This window comes from Tachysurus fulvidraco, chromosome 3 (assembly GCF_022655615.1).
Source record: "Tachysurus fulvidraco isolate hzauxx_2018 chromosome 3, HZAU_PFXX_2.0, whole genome shotgun sequence".
NCBI lineage: Eukaryota > Metazoa > Chordata > Actinopteri > Siluriformes > Bagridae > Tachysurus > Tachysurus fulvidraco.
The window spans coordinates 4,198,187-4,215,077 of NC_062520.1; the positions used below are offsets into that span (position 1 = coordinate 4,198,187).

General features: G+C 39.5%; 1 protein-coding gene across 2 annotated transcripts in view; it reads left to right on the forward strand.

Moving 5' to 3' along the window:
* The window catches only part of gpr158a (G protein-coupled receptor 158a), a 114,294-nt gene that overhangs the window by 90,683 nt on the left and 6,720 nt on the right, over positions 1-16,891 (forward strand). Inside the window, exons 6-11 of one of the 2 annotated variants that reach the window (XM_047811694.1) lie at positions 1,431-1,540; positions 5,913-6,151; positions 6,561-6,699; positions 15,789-15,894; positions 16,311-16,457; positions 16,587-16,670. In XM_047811694.1, the coding sequence (XP_047667650.1) occupies positions 1,431-1,540; positions 5,913-6,151; positions 6,561-6,699; positions 15,789-15,894; positions 16,311-16,457; positions 16,587-16,670 (825 nt within the window). The remainder of the gene's footprint in view (positions 1-1,430; positions 1,541-5,912; positions 6,152-6,560; positions 6,700-15,788; positions 15,895-16,310; positions 16,458-16,586; positions 16,671-16,891) is intronic. The other variant, XM_047811695.1, reaches the window with a different exon arrangement.

Sequence of the window (16,891 nt, forward strand, 5' to 3'; positions counted from 1 at the left end):
TGTTTGTTTGTTTGTTTGTTTGTTTCAGTTTTCTGCTAAAGTCAGAGTGTTGGGCTAGTGTTTGTTTGTTTGTTTGTTTGTTTGTTTGTTTGTTTCAGTTTTCTGCTAAAGTCAGAGTGTTGGGCTAGTGTTTGTTTGTTTGTTTCAGTTTTCCGCTAAAGTCAGAGTGTTGGGCTAGTGTTTGTTTGTTTGTTTGTTTGTTTGTTTCAGTTTTCCGCTAAAGTCAGAGTGTTAGGCTAGTGTTTGTTTGTTTGTTTGTTTGTTTGTTTGTTTCAGTTTTCCGCTAAAGTCAGAGTGTTGGGCTAGTGTTTGTTTGTTTGTTTGTTTGTTTCAGTTTTCCGCTAAAGTCAGAGTGTTGGGCTAGTGTTTGTTTGTTTGTTTCAGTTTTCCGCTAAAGTCAGAGTGTTGGGCTAGTGTTTGTTTGTTTGTCTGTTTGTTTGTTTGTTTGTTTCAGTTTTCCGCTAAAGTCAGAGTGTTAGGCTAGTGTTTGTTTGTTTGTTTGTTTGTTTGTTTCAGTTTTCCGCTAAAGTCAGAGTGTCGGGCAAGTGTTTGTTTGTTTGTTTGTTTGTTTGTTTGTTTCAGTTTTCTGCTAAAGTCAGAGTGTTGGGCTAGTGTTTGTTTGTTTGTGTGTTTGTTTGTTTGTTTCAGTTTTCTGCTAAAGTCAGAGTGTTGGGCTAGTGTTTGTTTGTTTGTTTTAGTCTTTCAATAAATTCGGAGTGTTGGGCTAGTGTTTGTTTGTTTGCTTGTTTCAGTTTTTAGTGTTGGGCTAGTGGTTTTTTTTTCAGTTTTCTGATGAAGTTATAGTCTTGGGGTTTGTTTGTTTGTTTGTTTGTTTGTTTTTTCAGTTTTCTGATAAAGTCAGAGTGTTTTGCTAACATTAACTTGGGTGTTTGTTTCTATTGCATATATTAGTGTGTATTTTCTTACCATCGTCCATATTCTCTAGATGTTTATGTACACAAGCTTAATGATCAGCGTGGTTTCCGTGAGTAAGTGCAGACGCTGGGTTTGAAACATTTACAAACGGATTTAAGTGTTTGTCTAAGTAGCTCATCAATAAGTGTGGTGTTTAACAGCGGTTTGTTTTAGAGTGATCCTGCGGTGTAACATACGACACTATCTTACTCTGTCAGCAGCGTCAGATCTTTGAACACAAACAGTAACATGTACAGTATGTCCCAGAATAAAGCCAGATCGGATACAGAGGTCTAATCCAAGTCAGCATCAGATTTCACTAACGAAAGTTTAATAAACATTGTAATAAAGTTTTCGAACAATTACTGTAACAAATTAATAGACAAAAACACCGAAGCTATATTCTGGAGTCATTTACAGAGATAAGACTGGCGTCAATCTGTCGAGAGCTAATTATTTTCACCCATTTCACGCTTGTGTGTCCATAAATGTCCTTGTGTCCTGGTTGTCCGCAGGGTGTGGTCCTGTTCTTCCAGCCCAGTGTGTTTCGCTGCATCCTGCTCAGATGGGTGCGCATGCTTGGCTTCGCCACCGTGTACGGAACCATCACGCTTAAATTATACAGGTACGTGGCTACATGCAGGATTTTTTTTACTTACTGCACTGAAAGATGTATCGAGGGATGTTTGGTTCCTTTAATTACGATATTGGACTTCTGAGATGTTAGAAAGTCTGTTCAAACCCCAGGCCACCAATTTGTGTCCAGTATTGAACGTCTTCCTCATGTGTCTCACTCCACAGTGGTGTTAATATGAAGCTCATATGAAAGTAGACACTCAGGACTTTAAGAATTTGTAAAGTTTCATCACTATTTCTGTTTTTCTCTATTATATTAGGGATAGTAGTTGCTCAGTGGTTACAGTGTTGGAGTACTGATGAGAAGGTTGTGAGTTTGAATCCCAAGTCTAACAAAAGCTGGTGCTGTTCGGCCCTTAACCATCAATTGTTTAAAATAATGAGTTAAAATGTGAGCTGCTCTGGATAAGGGTCACTACCAAATGGTGTAAATGTACTAGGGGCAACAAATTCATTAAAAATTTTTTTTTTTTTTTTTTTTTTACATACGTTTGTATGTTCAGGGTAAATGTCGATATCAAACCCATTTCTGCTCTCTGAGAAGCTCCGAGTGTTTGTTCATCTAAAAAGCAGCTCAGATTTCTCTTCAACACTAAAATTCAGTGTAAGATCATCAACAGAGGGACAAACACACGTCTAAAACACACCGAAAGAACGACAGACTCCTGATTTATTTTAGATTTGTTTTATTTTAGTGTCCTGCAAAAAGGGTCTATGAAAGTTAAAGCTGCCTGGAATAAAGAGATAAAATATAAATGTATAAATACAAATACAATATATAGAAATATAATATAAATACAACGATGTTATGGGTAAATAATGGACGACATGGTGGTGTGTTTTATTGCTAATAAATACAAATAAATAAACAAAACTTAAAAAAAATTATATATTAAATAAATTATTTATGGTTCTGTATAAAAAAATGTAAAAAAATCATTAAACAAACATAAATACTTAACATAAGTACAGCTGCGTCTCAGTAGGTGTTTTGAGTGTCACATGATCACGTGATCATCGCATGACATCATCACTTCACGAGCTGCACTGCTGTTTTTTGTTTTATTAGCTGAATTTACTTCACTCCACTTTACATTTACGGCATTTAGCAGACACGGTTATCCAGAGTGACTCCAAGCAGTAAAGCAGTTACTCCGAGCAGTAAAGTTAGTGACGTGACATACAGCTAAGTTCGGTGACCCATACTCAGAATTCGTTCTCTGCGTTTAACCCATCCAAAGTGCACACACACAGCAGTGAACACACACACACCGTGAACACACACCCGGAGCAGTGGGCAGTCATTTAGGCTGCAGTGCCCGGGGAGCCGTTGGGGGTTTCTGTGCCTTGCTCAAGGGCACCTCAGTTGTGGCCGGCCCGAGACTCGAACCCACAACCTTAGGGTTAGAAGTCAAACTCTCTAACCATGGACTTCCACATCCAGTAGTCCAACACCTTAACCACTGAGCTACAGTATCACATCCCACTTTGGTGGTCCCTAGAAAACAAAAGATTTTGTAGACAGAAATCAAGCACACATCAGTGATATCTTTGCTCTTCTTTTGACTCACTTTGACCTGAGCAGCTCATTTCCCAACGTTTAGCATGGAGATTAATTATAATCAGACTGAGGCTTTGAAACGAGACCACACAGCACCGAGCTATAGGGCTTTGATCTCTGTTTGTAGGAGATGAGGAGGAAGATACACACCTACACACACCAACACACACACACACACAAGGACACGCACTCTTACATGTAAGCATGCACGAAGGCACACACGCTTTCACACCCCCACGAGCGACGGGTGACTCACCAGCATTTCACGGTCAGCTGTGTTAGTAAATGTCAGAAGTCTGCCATGGGCTCTGCCATTTCAGAGCGATCTGTCACAGGACGATAGCTGGGGAGGAGAAACAAATGTCATCAGACAGATTGGCTAGAGCAGGACCAGGCCAAAGAACCATCAAAGACTGAAAAAAACAACAACGATGTGATCAACAATGAATCAATCCCGTTGCCGTAGAAATACGATCCGAAATAATGAGTTAGTTGAAGAAGAGTTAATTATTTAGAACAGATGAAAAGAATTTTTTTTACATTAAGAATAAATATTAGAGATAAATAGTAACTTCATATTAAAAAAAATGTTATTCTGTTTCCATTCTTATGTAAAGCTGCTTTGAGATATTGTCTATTGTTAAAACTGCTGTACAAATAAATTTAATTGAAAATTGCATCGCCGCCGCCTTGTGTGTGTGGAGGTCGCATGTTCTCCCCGTGCCTCGGGGGTTTCCTCCGGGTACTCCGGTTTCCTCTCCCGGTCCAAAGACATGCATGGTAGGTTGATTGGCATCTCTGGAAAATTGTCCATAGTGTGTGAGTGAATGAGAGTGTGTGTGTGCCCTGTGATGGGTTGGCACTTCGTCCAGGGTGTATCCTGCCTCGATGCCCGATGACGCCTGAGATAGGCACAGGCTCCTCGTGACCCGAGAAGTTCGGATAAGCGGTAGATAATGAATGAATGAATGAATGAATGAATGAATGAATGAATGAATGAAAATTGCATTACCCATCAGCCCCTGCATGTCTCACTAGGACTCACATTTATTCTGCATTAGTTCAAACTCAGCTCACTATCAAGTTCATACAGTTTTTACGTGTTAAGAAATCGATAAACTTTGTTACATATTACATCATAATTGTACAATGAGAAATATCGTATTAACGAATTATTACTAAAATCCGCTTTTGAGTTCTGATTCAACAAATTAATTAACAAGCGTTAACTACAGAAGCTGGATCTGTTCATTCCACCTTGTTTTTCTTTGATAATTGAGATTTTCACGCTGATAATGATGACTCTGCCGAGCTGTTTATGATATATGATATTGCGACTCGAACGATCCATCATTCCTAGTCCCTTTAAACCTTGTTTGTTGCTTTGTCTTGTATTTCTTGCTATGTTGGTGTGTGTCTGTTGCTTGACAAAGTAACAGTCTTCTCTCCTTCTTTTGTTTGCAGTTAAAGTCGATATTATCCCTCAATTCTATTTTAATACTAGCGAGATATAAAAAGTAATCGGTGTGCCGTGTTCCACGCTTAGTTTGTTAGGACCGGAGTGTACTTCAGAGAATATTCACGGTCTTGTTAAAGCGTGTAGAGGACGGCTGTGCCGCGACCGTGGGGCAAAAAAACAAATAACACTAGGCACTTAGGTCAAATGGGCACACTTTATTATGTTTTATCGAATGGTTGAGACAGCAGAGGCAGAAGATGAATGTAGAGAGACTCATCTAGAGGGACACGAAGTCTGAAGCCTGGAGCCAGACCACGAAAAGGAGAAAAGCCCTTGAGGAAAGAGACATGAGAAATGAAAGGCAGATAGATAGCTAAATTACAAAGAGAGAGAAAGAGAGTGAGAGTGAGAGTGAGAGCGAGAGCGAGAGAGAGAGAGAGAGAGAGAGAGAGAGAGAGAGAGAGGGAGACTGGGAATAATGGCTAAGAGATAATGAGGTCTTTGTCTTGTGTATGTAAAGATGAGAGATGAACATACGGCTCTGAGGAATAAGGCGTCATTTGGAAGTGTCACTTAAGGCTAATGGGATTCATAATTAAGCTAGCTGAGGTGAAAGCTTACACTGCACTAATCATGACTAAAGCATGATGTCCAGACCAAGGTGAGAGTTAACACATTTTCTTAGATAGAGCCTGATTAAGATGCCGGAGAGGACAGGTTATGAACATAACTGAGAGTAAGGACGTTAATGGGGACAACCTGACGCACACTAATTGACTCTAGGTTTAAAGTGGTTTAAAGATCAGCCTTAGCATTAAAACCAATGACAGGTGACATGAACAACATTGATGATCTTGCTACAATGGCACAATGTGATGTAATGTTCTGCTGGGAATCCTTGGCATTCATATGGATGTTTTTTTTTTTACAACGTGTCACCTACCTTAGCATTGTAGCATTGCAGACTAGTACATGTATATAGTTCAGGAATGGTTTGAGAAACTCTCTGCATGTCTGTAATTTCTTTTAGCTGCTCTACTGTCAGAGCTGCTGTTATATTGTTAGAATTAATCAATAAAGTCTCGTTTACACATTGTTCATATTATTTTACTTGAGTTTAGATCTTGGCCCAGTAAAGAGACCAAATGTGTATGTACTAGAGGTTCTCCATACTGTACTGTACATGATGACTTGGGGTCATTTCAGGCTATGAAATTTGTAGTACGTAAAAAAAATGATAGTATGGTCAGAGGAACATATAAATTCCTATAGACATTAGATGAGAAACTGAATTCTCCCTAATCAGACACGCTCTTGTGCTCCTTCTCGGATTTCCTCCAGGGTTCTGAAGGTGTTCCTGTCTCGCACGGCTCAGCGGATCCCGTACATGACCAGCTGGAAGGTCCTGTGCCTCTTGTGCATCATTCTCCTGATTGTTCTCTGGTTCCTGGTGGCATGGACTTTGGCTGTGTGCCAGAACCCAGACTGGCACTTGGCACTGATCACCGTGGGCTTCACCCCAGAGGGTCTACAGTTCAGTATGTGCCTGCTGGACCGCTGGGATTACATGATGGCAGTAGGTAAGACTGTGTCACTCACTGTGATTGCCAGCACAGTGTGTACTCCTTACACTCTACTGCTCGGAAATGTAGAACACAAAGAAAGTCTCCCGTACTATAAAGTCTCCCGTACTAACATTAGAACGTTCATAACCCAGCTCGAAGAGGGGAAAAAGCAGTAGAACATTTTTTAGACGAATTTAATATTGAATTAAAGATACAATCGGGTGGACTGGACACGTGTCTGCTGCACAGCATAGCAGATCTATAAATCCCTCCACCGGCTTCATCCACAATCGCCTGACAAGCAGCGTCCTGGGTATCCAGGCAATTTAGTCAGGCTTTGCTTTGTGTATTGAATCTCTCACTCTTTCTCTCTGTCTCTCTCTCTCTTTCTTTTTCCCTTGTACACACTCACCCACACCTATAGCCGAGTTCCTGTTCCTCCTGTGGAGTGTGTATCTGTGTTACGCTGTGAGGACAGTGCCTTCAGCCTTCCACGAGCCACGCTATATGACCTTCGCAGTGCACAACGAGCTCATCATCTCAGCTATATTCCATGTGATCAGGTAAAATCTTTAAGACATCTATTAATTAATAAGCAAGCATACATACATAAATGAATAATGTAATAATGTATATTCGCCAAGTTATAACACCCAATCAAAGAATTATCAGCTCAGTGCATATAGTCATGCGGATTTCGTCAAGACAAATCGTGCCATTTTGAGTATTTCAGACGTTTTCGATCTCGAGTCTCTAGAGAAAAAGTCAGATTAGAACATCCAGATCGATTACAGGAAGTATAGTCATTCTGTACAACCGTAGTGAGCAGCAAAGCATCTCTGGTTGCCTCTAAGCTCAGAAAAACAGTGGAACAAAAATGGGGATTTATTTAACATTAATAAATGGAGTCTCCATAGTTGGTGCTTTGGAACAAAAGCAATGAAGCGACTTCATCTTGAGAAAGGCTTCAGATTTTTCTTATTACTCTCAAGAAAAAGGGAGGGAATGGATGTTATCAAGATAAGATAAGATAGGAAAATATAGGATAAGATATGATTATGGGATCGATCTGCATGGACAGCCTGTGGCCAATGGATCTTTGAACTGCCATTGCGTCGGTCAGCTTGTGCTCAGGTCTTCATCAGTAAACATTTGAAGATGTCAACTTGAAGTGTTGTCTGTAACTCGGACATGTCACTGACCTGTTAGTTGATCAGGAGCTCTTGGTTGCACAAGTCCACTGGATTACACACTGTCGTAGAAAGGACATTATTTACATTGACATCCAGTGTCACCCAAATAAGGATGAGGTTCACTTCTGAGTCTGGTTCCTCTCAAGGTTTCTTCCTCATGTCATCTCAGGGAGTTTTTCCTCATTACCATCACCTCAGGCTTGATCATTATTGAGAGATGTTAGAGATATAGAGAAATAGTCATTTAATTTGAATTTATTTTCATTTTAATTGTAGTGAATTGAAACCAGCAAATGGGGGGGGGGGGCACGGTGGCTTAGTGGTTGGCACATATGCCTCACACCTCCAGGGTTGGGGGTTCGATTCCTGCCTCCGCCTTGTGTGTGTGGAGTTTGCATGTTTGCATCTCCCCGTGCCTCGGGGGTTTCCTCCGGGTACTCCGGTTTCCTCCCCCGGTCCAAAGACATGCATGGTAGGTTGATTGGCATCTCTGGAAAATTGTCCGTAGTGTGTGAGTGAATGAGAGTGTGTGTGTGTGTGTGCCCTGTGATGGGTTGGCACTCCGTCCAGGGTGTATCCTGCCTCGATGCCCGATGACGCCTGAGAGGCTCCCCGTGACCCGAGAAGTTCAGATAAGCGGTAGAAAATGAATGAATGAATGAATTCAACAAGATAGGATAAGATAGCTTAGGATAAGACAAGCAAGCCCTGTCCTCTTTGTTTGTTGAATGCTATTTCAGAATTTTAGTAGAAACAATTTTGACAAAGTCAATACCTAAAAGAATCATGAATGCAAATCAACATTAAGTCTCCTGAACTCTGGTAGTGATACAAAAAAAAAAAGTATTTTATAAATAATGACATTCTGTACCAAAAATGCAGCCAGATACCTGTGTACAGATCATAGGGCCTCTAACTGCAAAAAGGAAAGTTTGTCTTATAGTGTGGAAGTTTAGTGAGTGTGCTATCAGTCACACCCAGATGGAGATATTACAGGTTACAGCTGACATCAACCAAAACACTCCCAGTTGGTGGCACGTTAATTGGAGCTCTCTGCCTCCGAGTGACTGCTGTGTAATTAGGCACGTCAGGATGATCCATGCTTTGATAGCGCTTCTATAGTTTCATACACCCGGAGTGTGTGCATTTTTTATTAGCAAGTTACCATAATTAGAACCTGAGTGTCTCTACTGGGTTTCATTCATCTGTGGCTTGTGTAAGCTATGAGAAGTACATAGTGTTGATGTTTATACTACAGTATACATATATTTCATTTTATACCTCAGCGTCATTTAAAATCTTCTAATCTGTTTGGTCAGAAGGTCTTTAAATGAATTCATATGCTAATAATAGTGCCTTTAAACATGTCTGCTTGACACAGAAGGACTTTTCCCAGGAACTCCCTCTATCCTGTCATCATTCATCACTCATCTCTGCTCTCATTGTGACTCTCCTCCGTCTCCTCCTGTCACTCTAACCCTTCAATTCTGTCCATGTTTCTACATGGACTTAATTGACTTTACCACATGACACATTACACTATAAATGCACAGCTGACAAACGTACAGGCGAAGCTGGAAGTCTGCCGCGTGAGAGAGAACAGGAAGCGCGACATGCTAAACTGCTAAATCGGTTTCGCCACAAATTAATTTAAGCTTTACCAAGTATTCAGTTTTTATATGTTTATATATCAATGCCTTCTAGCATACAATGCCATATATAATGATGGTGTGTCTAAACCTGCACTGCCTGGTTTGCTATCCTGTTTGAGCTGGTTGCTAGCAAGCTATTTATAAATTTATAATCCCACTCTTTGGTGTTTATAATCATTTATAATCCCACTGTCTGGTGTCACCCAAATGAGAAGGAGGTTCCTTTGTGAGTCTGGTTCCTTTCAAAGTTTCTTTCTCGTACCTTCTAATAGCATTTTGACTTGAAAATTTGTTAAAACAAAGTGACCTCCTTGGACAATATTAGAGTATGCCTGAAAATAAAGAGAAAAAGAATGAGAATTTTCTTCTTTACACAAACTTCTTGATGAGTTTAACAAATATTTTTATTTCTTAGGGAATTTGTTCAGGCGGCATGTTTCATAATATATAAAAGATGAGTCATGGAACAGCATGTTGCAAACATGACATTAGTACACATTAAAGGTGGGGTCTCTGATGTTTGAGAAATGCTTCAGAAAATGAGTCGGGCCGACAACTAAACAAACATCAAAACAAACGTGTAGCCAATGAGCAGAAAGGGGCGGGTCTTGTCAATATGGGCGGAGATAGTGTTCAGTGTGCATGTGTGACGTTAGCAGAAAGCGGTTTTAACATCGACATGGAGGATAAAAACAAAGAAAGAAAGAGAAGAAAGGCTTACGATAAGGCAAGAAGGACGTAGTTAATATAGGATCAGCTTTCCAGCGCTGGAGAGAACTGAAGGCTCAGGAGTTATTGACTCGGGAAACTCCAACCTGTGAATATGTGGCCGACTTTACTTAAGACGCCGAGGCGCTTTTTTCCTTCTCGATAGGTGAGTAACGTTGGTTTTGCTTTGTTACACAGAACTAATATATGCCTTTGTCCTTTACATGATGATGCTTGTGTGGCATTTTTGCTTGTTTGTTTATCTACAATCGTATTGTTCTTCCCTTCAGCTATGATAAAGACACGTTTCTTTCCGTTAGTCGCCTGGGTTACGTATGTATGTGTGGGCGGAGCTATCGATACAGGGGTGGGACCCATTTGGATTACGGGCGTGTTTGTTTTGGTGATTTTATATGTCAACATTGGCTTTCAAACTTTGGAGACCCTGCCTTTAAAATAAAAAAAAAAGATAACTCATAGTTCTGAGATACAGTGTAGTTATGGTGGAATAAGTTGAACTAAGTTTAAGTGGCTTTTACTTTTTCTTTCAGACATGTTTGTAAAGGTAATATCGCCGGGGCCCATAAAGGCGCTTCAGTCGCGGTATCTCCCATGAGGGTTGTGTAACCTGCAGGGAAATCAGAGCTCTCTGTGTCAGGAATGTAGCGTGAATATTTACCAAAGACCAAGAAGAAGCACATTTGAAAGCTTTACTCTGAGACCTCTTGTGCTTTCTCGGCTATATCCATAGTATTAGAATAATAAAAGCATAATTTAAAAACAAAAGCCTAAGGCATAGAGTTAGCAGCATGTGTGTATGTCCCTTGATCATTAAGTGTAATTAATGAACCAGAGCAGTTCTGCTTTAAGGCATTCTGGGTATTAAAAAGGTATTTTAGCCTTCGTTGCTAAAATTAGAAAGAGATCCAACTCCTCTGTAACAAGCCAGCATGGCTGAATTCTCATGTTTCAATCTAATCTACAATCTAATCCAAATGGTTCAGTCTAATCTACTATGTAATCCACATGATTCAGTCTAATCTTCTATCTAACCCAAATGGTTCAGTCTAATCTACTATGTAATCCACATGATTCAGTCTAATCTTCTATCTAACCCAAATGGTTCAGTCTAATCTTCAATCTAATCCAAATGGTTCAGTCTAATCTACAATCTAATCCACATGTTTCAGTGTTATTTACATTCTAATCAGAATATTTTAATTTAATCCACATGTATCAGTCTAATCTACTATCTAATCCACACGATTCAGTCTAATCTACAATCTAATCCACATGTTTCAGTGTTATTTACAGTTTAATCTACATGTTTTAGTTTAATCCACATGTATCAGTCTAATCTACTATGTAATCCACATGATTCAGTCTAATCTTTAATCTAATCCAATTTTTTCAGTCTAATCTATAATCTAATCCAAATGGTTCAGTCTAATCTACTATGTAATCCACATGATTCAGTCTAATCTTCAACCTAATCCAAATGGTTCAGTCTAATCTACAATCTAATCCACGTGTTTCAGTGTTATTTACAGTCTAATCTAAATGTTTTAATTTAATCCACATGTATCAGTCTAATCTACTATCTAATCCACATGATTCAGTCTAATCTTTAATCTAATCCACATGTATCAGTCTAATCTACTATGTAATCCACATGATTCAGTCTAATCTTTAATCTAATCCAAATGGTTCAGTCTAATTTACAATCTAATCCACGTTTCAGTGTTATTTGCAGTCTAATATACATGGTTTAGTTTATTCCACATGTATCAGTCTAATCTACTATGTAATCCACATGATTCAGTCTAATCTTTAATCTAATCCAATTTTTTCAGTCTAATCTACAATCTAATCCAATTGGTTCAGTCTAATCTACTATGTAATCCACATGATTCAGTCTAATCTTTAATCTAATCCAATTTTTTCAGTCTAATCTACAATCTAATCCAATTGGTTCAGTCTAATCTTCAATCCAATCCAAGTGTTTCAGTCTAACCTTCAATCTAATCCAAGTGGTTCAGTCTAATCTACTATCTAATCCAAATGGTTCAGTCTAATCTACTATCTAATCCACGTTTCTGTTCAATTCACATGTATCCATCTAATCTACAACATATCCACATATATAAATCTATTCTACAATCTAATCCACATGGTTCAGTCTAAAATAGAGTCTAATCCACATGTTTCACTATGATCTAGAATCTAATCCATTAAGTTGATTACTTTTCTATAAAAGAGGCGATAATATAAGATAAGATAAACTTTATTTGAAATTCTTGCTCCAGTTGCTCAAGATAACACAAAACTAAATGAAATTTTAAAATAAAAATATTCTTATCTTTAAAAGCTGTACACAACAGCAACTCATTTGTATTTTTAACATTAAAAATAATTGAATATAAATGAATATTTATAAAATATGCTGTGTCATTCTTATAAAACTTATGTCATTGCCAATTTTCTGTTATAACAGGAAATCACCTCAGAACACGATCTAACTAACCAAAACTGCATCGCTCCATCTTGTCATGTTCTATTTATTACATATTCCCTTACCACATCGTTATTATATAAGGCAACATCCTAATGAGGAACAACGTTGTCAGCCGTAATCATTATCTTGATAAGCACAGAGTGAGAAAAAAAAAAAACAGCTCTGGTTTCTTTTGATCCAAATCCCAGGTGTTGGGGCAACAAACATGGTTCTGGTGCTGTAGGAATAAAATATAGCACACTCAGGTGACAGCACATAAATTTACAGGAGCTTAATATAAACACGCTATATCCTGTTTGTGTTTCGCTAACTGTCTGCAGTGCTCGAGAGGTTTAGAGCCTACAACACTTATTTATCCATAAAGCAGAGTGGCGCTATTAATCCGCCTGTCGGACCCTCGGCATGGCACGGCTCGGCACGGCATGCGACCGGAGGCCTCTCTATCACACCTGAAGCATTATGGCTCACTTTTACACAGACAGCTTAAGTTTGTCCTGCCCTAAAAAAGGATTATCAAGGGTGCTTCTTATGGATGCTTCTTCTATTAAATTACGGTGTCAAGTGGAATTTCCAGAAGAATAAACAATTTTTTTTACTCGACTAGGCTGAAGCTGCGTTAAAGAAAAACATAAACGATTTTTCGCAGACAGTATGGTCTCAATTTCTTGTTCCCCACCTGGGTGTACCATAGATCATTCCCTAGTTTTTTTCATATCGTTGCTCTCTGGAAGGTTGTGAGTTCGATTCCTACGTCCACCAAGCTGCCACTGCTGGGTCCCTGAGCAAGGCCCTTAACCATCAATTGCTCAGTTGTATAAAAATGAGATAAAATGTAAGTCGCTCTCGATAAGGGCATCTGCTAAATGATTTAAATGTACGTTCAGTAATTTCAATGGTCCTATGATTCTAAGATCAGTAGTTTAAATGTTCCCATAGTAGGGATGTACCAGTCTGATATTTTGGGATCGGTATCGGCGCCAATCCAAGCATTTTGAGTGGACCGGGTATCGGTGGTGCGTGACCGATCCAAATCTGATACCCGTGGTCATGGGCGTCGGAACCATTATATGTGGGTGGGACAGGACCCACACACTTTTTAAGACCAATAATATTGGACCCACACACTTTTACCGTCTCTATTCAGCACATAATGTCTTTTTTTATTACTTTTCAGAGCGCCGCCAGTCGAATCCCTTCTACTTGAGGAATGCCCTAATAAATTAAACTCCATTCCGCATTTTACCTACAGCATTGACCATGCTGCTGCTTCCTGAAATCCATGGGTGTCGGATCCATTATATATGTGTGGGACAGGACGCACCCACTTTTTATTTACTTCCGATGCCCATGCCCGTGGTGGTTGATTAATGAACAGCAAACATCATAGACTATTGGTTGAACTTATAAGAAAAATACACTTATATATTAAATTACATTAATGAAAATAAATATAATAAATTCTATAGGAAATATGTTGCACAACCGCCTGCGACAGACGGGCAAGTTTAACAGGCGCCCTTTCCGTTTACCTCAGCGCGTTAAACATGTCGCTCATTTGGGTGCAAGGTTTACTGTTTAATACATTTTGCATTGTGTTTCAAGAGTTCTAATATAAGATTCACTTTAAAATATTGCCTTTTCTTCAGAAAATAATTAAATTTAATAATTGCAGTATATATGGTTTAGATTGTTATACCACTAACTGTTAAACGTACTGTTTATACTGTTTGCTACTGCATTAATACTTTTTTTAAGGTTCCTTGTGTTTTTATTTTTCATCCAGTTATGGCCATTTTTGTATTTCTTTGCCAGAAACAAATGAATCTTGATACCTAAATGAGTTGTATACATTCTTTAGTTTTAAAGGTAGAAAAGAACACAGATATCGGATCGGTATCGGTATCGGTCGATACGGGCAAACTCTGGTATCGGAATCGGATCGGAAGAGAAAAAGTGGTATCGTTACATCCCTATCCCATAGTGTACTGTACTAATTCAATAGATCTCAGCTTCCCCTGAGATTTTTCGGGATGAATTTAGTTATCATATGCTTGTTCGACTTGGCTGCGTTACCATTTTTTTTCTTTTAATTTGTCACCGGCGTAAAGTAGTAAGACTTTATTGTGGTGTACCACTCTCAAAAAAGCTCTGACTCAATTGCTTCTTTGATTGAGGGCTATAGTTAAAGACCCAAAGTCTAATTGCAAGAGAGCAGACTTAATGCAGATAAAATACCACCAAATAAATGCCATCAAAGCATGTGAATGAGAATGGGGCTTATATTCTGTTTGAAAAAACAACAAGAACAAAATAAAAACTCTCTAAACTGCTAAACCTGCACTCTCAAAAAGAGACTGCACTATTACACGGCATATGAATGAGAGATATTTAAAGGCAATGTTTTGTTGAATTCTTCACTGATTGGTCAGAAGGTTTCTTTATAACAGTACCTCTGACAATAATGCAGCTTCAAATCACAGGTTTATATTATATCACATGTTTATTTTATGTGCTGTTACAGGAAAATAATCAACTCAGTAGTTACAGTGAGGGTGTTCAGTATGAGATATTCATTCATTCATTTTCTACCGCTTATCTGAACTTCTTGGGTCACGGGGAGCCTGTGCCTATCTCGGGCGTCATCAGGCATCGAGGCAGGATACACCCTGGACGGAGTGCCAACCCATCACAGGGCACACACACACACTCATTCACTCACACACTACGGACAATTTTTCCAGAGATGCCAATCAACCTACCCTGCATGTCTTTGGACCGGGGGAGGAACCCGGAGTACACGGAGGAAACCCCCGAGGCACGGGGAGAACATGCAAACTCCACACACATAAGGCGGAGGCGGGAATCGAACCCTGGAGGTGTGAGGCAAACGTGCTAACCACTAAGCCACCGTGCCCCTCGCCCCAGGTGTTATATTCCTTAAATAAGGTCCAACAGTGGCTGTTAAGGTCTAATTATATGCATTGAATGAATTTTTACAGGTACACTACATTTACCCTCCCTGATAAAACCTTTCAAGGTACAAAAGACAAATCTTTGAGGATACCACTCCATTGACAAGCACTGGTACACAGTAGCAGTGTGTAATGCAGAACTACAGATCAGTTACACTATATGGCCCAAAAGTATGTGAACCTTTCCATCACACCTGTATGTGTTCATTCTCCAAACTGTTGACACAATTCTTGTCTTTGTATGCTGTAGCTTTACAATTCCCTTCAAACTATGTGAGCCCCGGGAAGACATGGAAGAACTCGAGTGTCCAGCAAAGAGCCCCGACCTCGGAACTGGTGTCTTCTGAACATCTCAACATCAGCGTCTGATCTCATTAATGCTCTTGTAGAACGTGTGAAAGAGCATACATTCCCACAGCCATGCTCTAAAATCTAGTGCTTCCCAGGAGAAAACAGCAGAGGTTACTGTAACAGCAAATATAGGGGAATAAATCTGGAATGAGATGTCCAACAAGACATAGAGTGTAATAGTCAGGAGTGCCCATACCTCTGGCCATACCATCGATAATTAGCACAGGGTGCGAACATAATTTTCCTTCTGTCCATTTGCAGATTTACTTTTGCGTCCGAGCTGCACCCTGATTGGATGCTTATGCTGTTCTTCGCTCACACTCACTTGACAGTGACAGTTACCCTGGGGCTCTTACTCCTCCCAAAGGTAACCCTCTAACAATCTTTAATCAATGAGGGCATCAGTGTGGTCAGCAATCTTGCCAATGGTGACAAGAGTTATGAGTTTTATTTCATCGATATTGCCATTAACCCTTTAATTAAAGCCTAAATTCATTGTGTACATTCATACAGTGACAATATGAATTGAGATGAGCCTTTCCCAAAACGTGGGAAACATGTTCAAACAATTCCGCTGACCAATTTTATGACACGTGTTGTCTGAGGTTTTTTCAGTTCCCCACTACAACCTGTAATAAGTTCCCAGAAGGTGTATCTCTAAGTGACAGAAATTGGAAATTGGACATTGAGAATTTGTCCTTTTGTAGCCTTGTTCTAGCTTTAATCTTTAATAAAGGGTGAAAAACCTTATAAGTTACAAATTTATGGATATTCATCCTACAGTTTCTGTTTGCGGGGACACACCTGAGGGACGACATTGCGACCGAGGCCTACGAGGACGAGTTGGACATGGGACGGTCAGGGTCCTACCTGAACAGCAGCATCACATCTGCATGGAGTGAACACAGTCTAGACCCAGAAGACATACGGGTTAGTATCCACTTTGCTAGCATCTGTGCTGTCTATCTGCTTTCCCATATACCTGTAAATACACATTTTCATAATCTCCTTGTGTTATCATTGATAAAATGACTGAGCAATGGCAGTTTTTTATTGCAGACACCAGACGAAATGGGCCAGCTCAGTTCTATTAATGGCTGTGGCGTAAGGTCTTGCGACAGTCTTTGGGAAAAATATACCAATGTGAGCAGAGGTTTTTGTTTCTTTGTTAGAGCTGAAGAAGTCTCTTACCACATTGTCTTAAGGCAAGGGTCATTTGCTAAGGGTATAAAAGGGGTTTCTGCTTTGGTGAATAGACTGTAATGGGTTTCAACTAAATGAATCCAAATAAAAAAAAATTGTTCTTGAGACTGTTTCAGACCTAACAATAGAACACACAAAATGTCCATATCCGATACTGTCCC